The sequence below is a fragment of the Calliphora vicina genome, chromosome 3, assembly GCF_958450345.1.
Source record: "Calliphora vicina chromosome 3, idCalVici1.1, whole genome shotgun sequence".
In the NCBI taxonomy this organism is placed as follows: Eukaryota; Metazoa; Arthropoda; class Insecta; order Diptera; family Calliphoridae; genus Calliphora; species Calliphora vicina.
The window spans coordinates 70,629,031-70,640,251 of NC_088782.1; the positions used below are offsets into that span (position 1 = coordinate 70,629,031).

At 28.9% G+C, this 11,221-nt stretch overlaps 1 protein-coding gene across 1 annotated transcript; it reads left to right on the forward strand.

Annotated features, from left to right (window-relative positions):
• Positions 1-8,185: 8,185 nt before the first annotated feature.
• On the forward strand, positions 8,186-8,937 carry LOC135954262 (pupal cuticle protein Edg-78E-like). Its single transcript, XM_065504343.1, has 2 exons — positions 8,186-8,274; positions 8,355-8,937. Exons 1-2 carry the CDS (start codon positions 8,266-8,268, stop codon positions 8,715-8,717), a joined length of 372 nt encoding a protein of 123 aa, XP_065360415.1. The 5' UTR covers positions 8,186-8,265; the 3' UTR covers positions 8,718-8,937.
• Positions 8,938-11,221: the final 2,284 nt, after the last annotated feature.

The following is an 11,221-nucleotide window of genomic DNA, read 5'->3' on the forward strand; positions in this document are numbered from 1 at the left end:
TTCTTCAAGTTTTTTTAATTTTTGATTTAATAAGCAAAACATTACCAATTCAAAATTAAAAAAATAACATTTTTATTTTTTGCGAATTAACAGAATTAATTGGAATCTAATGAAGGTAGAACAAAATCGAATGGAAATTGAAGCCATTCCGATACAAATGACAAATGGTGACAGGTTTTTATATTACCAAAAGTAGAAATAGAGTAAGTTTATCTCTTTGTATTAAATTTTTCACTTAAATTGATTAAAAAATTCCAAAGTTGTGTCACTATGTTTTTACTAAACAAGGAAACTGAATAATCAAATTAAAAATCTATTTAAAAACAAACCAAAATATTGTATATAAATATAAAATAATAAAACGCCTTTAAAACATACTAGCAATTGTAAATAAATTATTAAATTAACAACAAATAATGAACCAACGCATCCCCCACAAAAATGATCTGCTCAAAAACAAAAGATTTAAGACACAAATACATTTCTATGACTCGTAACTTTTACCATTTTTTTGTTTCATTTCAAATCACAATTTACGTTAAAAAAATTAACAACCGACAAAAAAAATTCAAACAAATATTTATTTTACCAACACTCCAAAATTATTGAAAAATACTGACCTATGACAAAGTTAACAAAAATATTTACGAGTAAACTGAACTTAAACTCAATATAAATGGGAGGGACAGACAAAAAAACAACACAAAAATCAACAATCATCATTCATTAAATAAAAGAAAACAGCAGACAAAAAAAAAAAAAAAAAAAAACACTCATAATAACTAAATGTTAAAAAAAAGTAATTTATTTAAAAATAATAAAATTCGTAACAAAAAAGAATGCAGCAAATGAATTGAAAACAAATAAACAGAAAAATAACAAAACAAAGCAAAAGTAACCAACTGAGAAAAAGAAATGTGAGCCAACCAACACAGTGGGTTTGTTAATTAAACAACAGCACGAAAAGGTTGCTAATGATCATCAATGTGATTAAGATGAGAATGATCATCGTCATCATCATGATGGTAACAATATTGTTAAAGATGCTGTCGATGCAGATGACGGTGCTGCTGAAGAATAAGGTGATGATATTGGTTTCATACTGTGCGGTTAATATTAAAGATAAAGATGATGATATTTACGCTACTGACCTTGCGACACAATAACAACAAGAAATAAAAATAAATACAATACTCGTATGTACCATAAAAAAATGCGCGTTTTTAAAATTCGTCTCATTGAACTATTGATTGTTTAATGTACACCCTACACTGCATATTAAATAATGTATATTTAAAGGATATTTGAATTGTTTCATTTATTTTAAATAGACAATAGTTGAAATTAATTCATAAATTAAACATAAATATTCATACGAATACATAGGAATCTAATGATTGTTTTAGACAATATTTTTTATTTTTCTTATGGCTCCTTTAAGTATGCTTCTCTATTTGTATTGAATATTTATTTTAAATCGAAGTATGTATAGGCTGTTTTTTATAGATGCATTGTTTTTTATCGTTTCTGGCTTATCTAATGGCGTCAAATCACATGAATGAGGAGGTGACCAGTTAATAGGCCCATTTCTTGAAATTATTCGTTTGCCAAATGTTTCTCTCAGTAAATTGATTGTATCGCGTGACATGTGGAACCATCCTGCTGAAACCAAAGATAGTAAGCATAGCTCTATACCGTTCACCATCGTTATTTGTGAAGAGATATGGACCAATGATTCCACCGGCCCACAAAGCACACCAATCAATTAGTTATGGATTTAATGGTGTTTCGACAATGGCTCCAAATGCTGCAATTCTGTTTATTTACATAGCCATTTAATCAAAAGTTTGCTTTATCACTTAAAAATTACGACGAGTGTGAGAATTTTGAAAAACTCGCGATTTAATTCACGATTTTCGATTTTAGAAAAGTGATCAAATTCGACAAAGTATGTAAGTTTATGTATTCATATATTGAAAATCTGTTTTCCGATTCGGTTTATTGTGGAACCGTCTGAAATATTAGTATGTCCTCTTTAAATTATATAAATACACAGCAATATTTTAATATAAAAGTGCATTAATAATGCAGATGCAATTTTCTGATGCAGTTTTGACAAATTTCTACCTTTTAATTTTTATTAATTACCTTTCAAGCGAATCAGAAAACAGCTTTAAAATATATGATTTTTTTATAAATCTTTCATAGAATAAATTATATTATTTTGCCTCAAGTTATTTTATTTTTAATAAATTAAAAACTTAACTCTTAAGGTAGGGTCACACATGGCAAATATTTGCTCAAAAAAGCGTAACCACTTTTTTAGCACAAATTTGTTTGACGTGTTTACCCTTACAATTGTTTTGTAAGATCGAACAGCATCAAATAAAATAAAACTAAATTTTTTTTTTGTGAATCATCCAAAGTTAAATAAGTTTTTGGAATAAATAAAAGAATTCAAATATATTTTATTTAGTGGTTACGTCTTTTTCGTCAAATATTTGTCATGTGTGACCCTACCTTTATTGTATTATTCCTGGCCATCAAATTGGTTTCAGAAGGAGACCTAGTACTGTCCAAAAGTTTTTCATAAAATATAAGGTGAATTTCATATGGTGAGTGTTCGTAATTTTTGGGAATAACTCTTTTTCTATATTTGATTATTTTTCCATATGAAAAAACATTGAAATCGTAATGAGACTAACATTATAAGAAATTATCCATTTTTTTGTTGTCTTTCTATGGAAGAAATCATTAATACGAAACTTTGGAGCACTACTTATACCAGTGACCTACTTTTGCTGGCACAGAAAACAAATATTTATTAGGGATACAATACCTAATCTGCTACATATAAAGGGCTCCGACTGGAAATCTCTGAAATATTACATACACTGAGGGAAAAACGACGTTGCAAAATCGACAACTGTTGGTATCATTTTGACACCATACGGTGTCACTTTTTTAACACCATACGTTTACAATTTGTAAACAATCGGGTACGAATCGACAACGCAATGTTATTAAATAAAACACCGACGCATTTCAACGTGAGAGGCTCTGCTTTGTTTTTATAAGTGAGTTTTAATTTTATTTACATTAAAAAATGATAAAAGTGAAGTAAATATAAATAAATGGTTTAAAAACCAAAATATAAAAGAAAGCATAATTGTGTTTAATAGCGAATTTGTGTTGATGCAGATGAAGATCCATGCAGTAGGAATATCACCAAATCCAATGACGGCAAACAATTCCAAAAAATACTGGAAACAATAAATAATCCTTCATTTAAACATAGAATCGTTTATATGTATGTATGTACATATTTTATATTTAAGTATTTATTCTTATTGTATTTAAAAATAAATGTAAAAAATAAAGAAATGATTATATATTTCAATTACCAAATCGTGCACGAACGGTATCAAATCGACAACGTATGGTGTCAAATTGACAACGGTCTGGTGTCAAATCGTACACGAACGGTGACAAATTCTCAACGGTCTGTTATAAAATCGTACACGAACGGTGTCAAATCAAAAACGGATGGTGTCAATTCAGCAACGGAGTGATGTCATTTTTTCGTTGTTAAATTGACACCGTTCATGTACAATTTGTACACATACGGTGTTGATACACTATTGACACCGAATGGTGTCAAATCGTACATGGATGTGTTCATTTTTTCAACATTTTTATTTTTGTGATTTTCAGCATTTTTATGATAACTGCATTTTCAGAAAAAGATAAAATGCTTTAATGTTAATGCATTTAGATTTTGATGATTCATATTTAAAGATTTTAAATTGTTGAACTAAATCATTAGATAATACAATTGTAATTAATTCCAATTATGAGTTTCTTTTCTCTATGTATGGAACTTAAGATGTTTCCTCTTCTCGTCTTATCCGTAATAAGCGTTTTTCTTGGAACTCAAGTTGAAAACAATTGTAATTCCAGCCAAAGCGAGTGCATCCCGGCAAAAAAAAACAAAGCAAAAACAACAGGCATTTTGTGTTTGTTCAAATGTAGAGCAAATGTCAAAATCAAGGCGAATTAATATATAAACAAAATAAAAGCGAATTAAAATTTTAGTTTGAAGTCGTTTGTTTTGTTTCGTTTAGGATAAGAAAACAAATAAGTTCCATAGAACAATAACAACTTATTCACTTGGCAAAATTTAAAACAGTGATTGGCTTCATTCTTGCCTTGAATCAAGTGACAAGCAATTGACAATCAGCATAGACAAATAAGGTTTAAGTGGTTATCGTTTGGACTAGAAGCTTACGAGTTTTAGAATAATAAAAAAATAGTGAACATTATATATCCGTTAACTCGGTCTGATCGCTGAAGATGTACAATGTTGTGCAATTTCGAAAGGAATGGAATTGTCCACCCACAAATACAGATCAGCACATATTGAGACCCCCACATTGAAGGTGTTGTTGATACGAAGACCACTGTTGGTTATTTGCTACACGTTTTCGGCATTGGTTTCACTTCTATCGACTTGTTATGCTCAACATTCTAATATTCGCAAGATTCGTACACCCAGAGAAAAAATATAGTTTACAATCTTATAGTCACAATAATTATTTATATGACTGTGGTAACCATAATATGGTTAATTTACGAATCACATATATGGTTGCGGTAAACAAGTATATGTTTGTGACAACCATTTCTATAATGAATCATTATATCATGTTTTTACCTTTTAAAAACATGGTGTATTTCCTTTAAATAAACCGGATACTTTTGATTGCAAATAAAAGCATAAGCCTAGAACAACATAATATGATATATCTTTTATCATAAACATGGTTGTCAAAACATATACTTATGTATTATAACTATATATATGATTGATTCATTGATTAACAGATTTTTGACAATTTTTTTTATTTCAAAAGAAATACAAGTCTCGAATTTGTATGATTGAAAAGATATTTGTTAACCTAATTTTAAAAAAAGTAGCAGTTGCTTAATTTTTTTTTTATTTTTCATAATTACAACTTCACTTTTATTTTGAGTAGAGCATTCATAAATCGTTATTGACTGACATATACATATTTTATAAATTATTCGATAATCATCATGTTTAATTTTCAAACTAAACAAAATAAAAAACTATAAACAACTTAAATACACAATTGTTTTTATTACAATTTATTTCACAGCTTCATGAAAAAAAGACACAGTTAAAAACTTAATTTACTAACTTGTATTTTATTTTTCTTAGTATCATCACAATTACTTACAGTGTTTTATATTTTTAATTTTTACTTGATCATTACGTTTACAACACATACACAGAAATAAACAAGTCAAAGAGCTATGTTAGATTCAACCGAATCTTATACACCCTTCGCCTTAGTAAAATAAAGAAAAACAGTAAAAACCAGTCAGGGTTTTTGTAAAAAATCGGCTAATATCTCCGAAATTAAAGCACATGCAGATCCGTATTATGAACATTATGACAATGACTACAACAAAAATATGGGGGATTTCACGTCAAGTGAACCAACTTTTAAAATCGATGTCTTCCGATGAAATTTGCACCAAGATTAGATCTATTGGTTAGTAATTCAGAAACAATTTTTCAACAAGATCAAGAACTCTCTGAGTTAGAGAGAGTCAAAATTTGACATTTTGGCCAAACATGTGATTTTTCTCATCCATGTAACTTATTACCTATTGTTGTTAGCAAAATGTGTCCCAAATAGCTTAGATAGCTATTTCTTCAATCTTTCGAAAAAAATTTAAAAAAAAAAAATATTTAAATTTTTTTTCCAAAATCAAAAACTTTTTTTTGAAAATAACGGGTTCACTTTCATTTCAATGGTAAATTCTCATTCGCAGCCCTTTAAAAATTATTTTTTTGTGATATATCACTGAGGGAGTGATTTATTCGAGAACATTTTAGGTTTGGGGTTGAGAGAAACAGAAAAGAAACAAACACAAATAATCTGGATGAGTGATTTATAATTTTTTTTTTCGTAAATGTCAGTTTGTGACTTTTATTTGCGAACATGAAAAATAAATCGCAAAAATGCATTTGATGCATTTTTATCAAAAGATTAATATCAATTTAAAAAAAATTCTTATTTCTGTTAATCAGACTGCATACTTATATATTTTCATATTATTTCCATAATTTGTTAAAAATTACTAATAATATGTTATTGTATGTAAAGTAACAGTTATTAAGAACAAGAACAAATGAATTGTTTATCTCACACCAAACCATTAAAAAACAACGAAAACGAATAAAGGTCATAGTAAACCATTTAAATAAAAATCATTTTATAACTGTTATTTTCAGTGATTTATTTTTATCACAAAAATATAAATCACAATATGGGTTTTTGGTATATGGACGAGTTATTTTCGATCTCTGTTTGTAACTCAAAACATGCAATTTTTGACTTTTTTTGCAAAATCAAAAACTTTGTTGACATTTTTTTAATTTTTTTTTAGCCCAAAAGAAAGCTTGGGTCTATTCCTTTAAGACCTATTTGGTCGCTTAGTAGGATGCGAATGGGATATCTATCAAAATAAATATTTTGTAACTCAAGACATAAAATTTTTACCTTTTTTTTGCAAAATCGAACTTTTTTTTCCAATATGGGCCCTTTTTCCAAATTTTTTTTTGCTCAAAAGAAAGTTTAGGTCCATTCCTTTAAGATAATTTTGGTCCCTTAGTGGGATGCGAGTTGGATATCTATCAAAATAAATATTTTGTAACTCAAGAAATACAATTTTTGAAATTTTTATGCAAAATTTTTTGCTCAAAAGAAAGCTTATGTCGATTCCTTTAATATATTTTTGGTCGCTTAGTGGGATGCGAGTGGGATATCTATCTATCTTGACATGAAATGCCCCATATATTTCTGCCATTTATGGACCAATTTTGTAGATTTTCAATGTCGAAATTCTCATATATCGACATTTGGGGACTTTGGTAAACCTATTTCAATGATCATACGTAAAGATTAGAGTATCCAAAACCGAAAACTGTTTTTTTCATCTTTGTAAACTAGATCGGTTTCGGTTTTTTGAAAAACCGGGGTTTATAAGACGGTTAACCTTTTCTCATTTAAACATATTTTTGAAAAACTTTGATACCATTTTTTAAAAATATTGATTAATTCTGTAGAAAATTGTAGCATTTGACAATATTTCTTAAAATATTAAATTAGCGTATTTTTCATATTGAATAAAAATTTAATATAAACCGGTTAACCGGTTTTTTTGAAGACATAAACCGAAACAGGATAATCGGTTTTTTTAATATATAAAAATCAAAACCGGTTTTTTCAAAAACACACTTTTTCGGTTAAGCCGGTTTTTTAAATTTGCCGGTTTTTTGGACACTCTAGTACAGATGGAAGTGGTCGCAAATGACAGTTGTAGAAAATACAAAAGGGTGTAAATGATTACCACTCATTGTGAAAGGTATAATGACTATTTTGACAACTTGATGCAAAACAGTGCGTTACTGATCTTATTTTTTTTTTTATATCTTTCTAACTGCTGGCAACAAAATTACTTTTTTAGTTTTTAGAAAAAGTTTTAGGATTAATTATTTTGAGGGCTTAAATTCCTGTTTAAGTATTTCTTTGCTGCATTTCCTTGGTAGGGGCTTGAACGAATTTAACATTCTTATTTTTGTTGGGAAAAAATTTTGCTTAATATTTTTGAAATAAAATTTGAGTTAGGTTAATTAAAATCCATTTAGTATGACCGATACACAACAAGAGACCGATACACAACAAGGAGAAGACATTGTTTAACTTTATTTTTTTATTATACATACGTATGTATGTACATTAAATATAAATAAATTTGGGGTATTAAATAAATTAATTTAATATTGATGATGATTATCATTATCATTATCGTGATACAATGACTTTTGATCTTTTTTTTCTTTGCGTCATCTTCCAACAATTTTGCATAGTTTTAGTTAAATTTAAGGATTTTTGTTAAAGAAAACTTGTTTTAATTTTTTTTCATTATTTTATTAATCGGTTTGTGTAGACAATACAGGTCATTGCAAGAAACCCTTTTTTATATTTTGGTTATTTAGATGCCAGTCAGGGTGTATATAATTTTGCTTTTAGATTTTGACTGTATAAAAACACCAAAGATTTGCCAAAATTTAAACAGTATCCAACTGCAATTACTCGTTCGAACACACAATCTTTGTACTCGTTTCTTGTTCATCTTTTAACAGACTCTTAAAAAATAAACAGCCTAAATATGAAATTTGTAAGTTTCACATTTATGATTTTTATTTATGTATTTCTTAATACATTTTAGTCATTGCCAAATTTTACTTTCAATTTCAGTTTGTTTGCTTTGCTGCTCTTGCTTTTGTTGCCATCAGTTTTGCTGATAATATTGATAAAGATGCTGAAATTCGCAGTCTCACCAATGATGCAGCCGATGCCGAAGGCAATTATCAATATGCCTATGAGACCAGCAATGGCATACAATTCCAGGAATCTGGCAATCCAGAGGGTGTACGTGGTTCTCTGAATTATATTTCCCCCGAAGGTGAACACATCGCTTTATCCTATACGGCCGATGAAGAGGGTTATCATCCAGTTGGTGACCATTTGCCCACACCTCCTCCTGTACCAGCTTATATTTTGCGTGCCCTAGAGTATATTCGATCTCATCCACCCACACAAGTTAACGACCAACATTAAGCAGTGAAAAATTTGAATAATGTTGATTCTTGTTAATTAGTCTTACCACAAAACAAGGACGTGATCCACTCCCCCCATAATTTGAATAGATTTAATGGCTGTTGATATTAATAGATTTAAAATAAAAATCAGTTGTTATAGGTTAAGCTGAACATTTCTTAAAGAACAAAAATAAATATGTACGTAGTTATAATAATCAATAAAATATTGTTAAAGTTTATAGCGATATTATTTCAAAAAAAAGTATGTTGGAGGGTAACATTCGTGTGAATTATACTCCAGTGTTAGCAAAAAATCATCCTCCCAATTAGGACGTCTTTGTGAATCTTATGTTCCAACAAGTACTCCTGTCTTATGTTCTTCGTAAGAACCAACAAGTACTCCTGATAAATTGGAATATATCCATCAGTGGTAGTGGTACTTAGAATATATCCGTCCAGATAATAAAAGAGCCTATATTAGTCTGCCCTTCTGTATCCACTTGTTCATCCAGGACGGCTTCTGGATATATGTAGTTGTTATTAATAAGATATTCTTACATATAAGATGTCTAATCAAGTTCCTAGAGTCGTGGCAGAGAGGCCAAGAGCATTGTAAATATTCTTCAAATGTTAATCGTAAATCACCTGAGTTCCGTCTCTTTCAACCTTCATTCATCGATCACATTTGATAACCAGGGATATAAATGTCCCTTTGTGCTACAGTTTCGTTTAAGGACGATCCGTCTGATGCGCATTCATTTCCACCGATGTCCTGGAACAACACTCCACAAGTTGGAATACATGCAAGTGAGAATACATTTCGACATTATTACGCTGGAGATGAGAGCATTGATTGATGTAAGGCTGTATAGTTTTAATTCTTTTTTTTAACAAACAAAAACAGCGAAGCCTTTTGGCTTGTCTACAGATACACCCAGAGACTTTGGCGGGAATAGAACCCTCTATCATATTGTCTATATGACACCCTTTTCTAGTATTCTTCTCGCAGCTGTATCGATTTCGAAAATTACATCATAAATTCCTGAGCAAGTTCCCGTTTCAGTCTGAGCCAATTGTCTCTTTTCAGTATTCCCATCTTAAAGGTTATATTTCTCTAAGGTTGTCCTACCTACATTTTTCAGTCTCTTTTCAGACTGTTTCTTCAGACTTAGGGGAGATGAATTTGATTCAAATATCGAGGGGATGTCTCTCTGGAGTCTGGCCTCCACAAAAGAACAATGGGTCAGATTCAAGGTTGGTTCGATATTCAAAATGGTAAAAAGGTAACTGTAACACTATTTTAGACTCCTGAATTAATTTGTTTTTAAAATTTAAACGATCAATGAACATGAACGAAAAATGGGAAAAGGGAACACATTTCATGTGAAATATTGATTCGCGATGGGGTTGATGGCGTTGTCCGATCGGAGATTGAAAGTGTGTGAGATTGTGAAAATCATTTATAATAAAAATGAATTCAAGACACATATTCTTAATAGATTATATGATTTATTATTGGCTTTCAAGAAAGATACATTTACGTTTGATTTGAATGGTGCTGGCGTGAAATTGTACTTAAATAAAAAGGGAATTATAGTAAGGACAGTTAGAGAAGTTTAAATCTACCTACATATATTGTTCAAAATTACCAAACAGCACATTGGAGTTCTGTAGTTTTTAAATATGGTTTAGTGAATTCAATTAAAATTTTCTTGATTAACGTTACAATCGAAATTCAGATAGTAAATGATTATTGTATCAATTAATTCTAAGTTTAAAAATCTAAATTAGATATATTAATGTACAAATCTTTGTAAATGCCTATTCTATTATTCAAATAAAGTTTGTTTGTTCACATCTGTTGGAGCAACGATAAGATTGCATAATATTTGATCGAGTCAAAATCAATATTTAAAATACATGTATTTATGAGTGTATATTTTATTTTGTTTGTTTCTTATTTAAATTATGGTAATTTTATTTTGTTTGTTACTTTTACGAGTATTCGAACAAAAAGTTCAATGATTTAACAATTTCTCTGAAAGAAAAGAAATACCGTTATTTAAAATGATTCTTAATCAGTGTTTGTTGTTTAAGAATTTTGCTTAAACATATGAATATAAATTTGAAATGTTTGTCAAATTAAAATTCATTACCATTTCAATAAATTACATAATACTACACTACGAGTTCATAGAAATTATGTCTGCATTTATTAAGAACTTAAGAATATTTTTAATTATCTTGAAACACTATAAATATAGAAATATTGTTATTTAACTGGTTTCATAAAAAAATCTCAATTAATTAAATACCTTATAGCGAAATATTTTGTCAAATATTTATTCCTCGTAAAAATTCTAGAATAAGAAAATTGTTGTCGTCATTGTTCTGCTACAAATAAAATTATAATATTTTAGGCGTTCAATAACCTATCAATTTTGGAAATCTTGTATTTAACTTAATTAAATTCTATATAGGAGAATAGGGTGAGATGTCAAAAACGGTACATTTGTATATTCA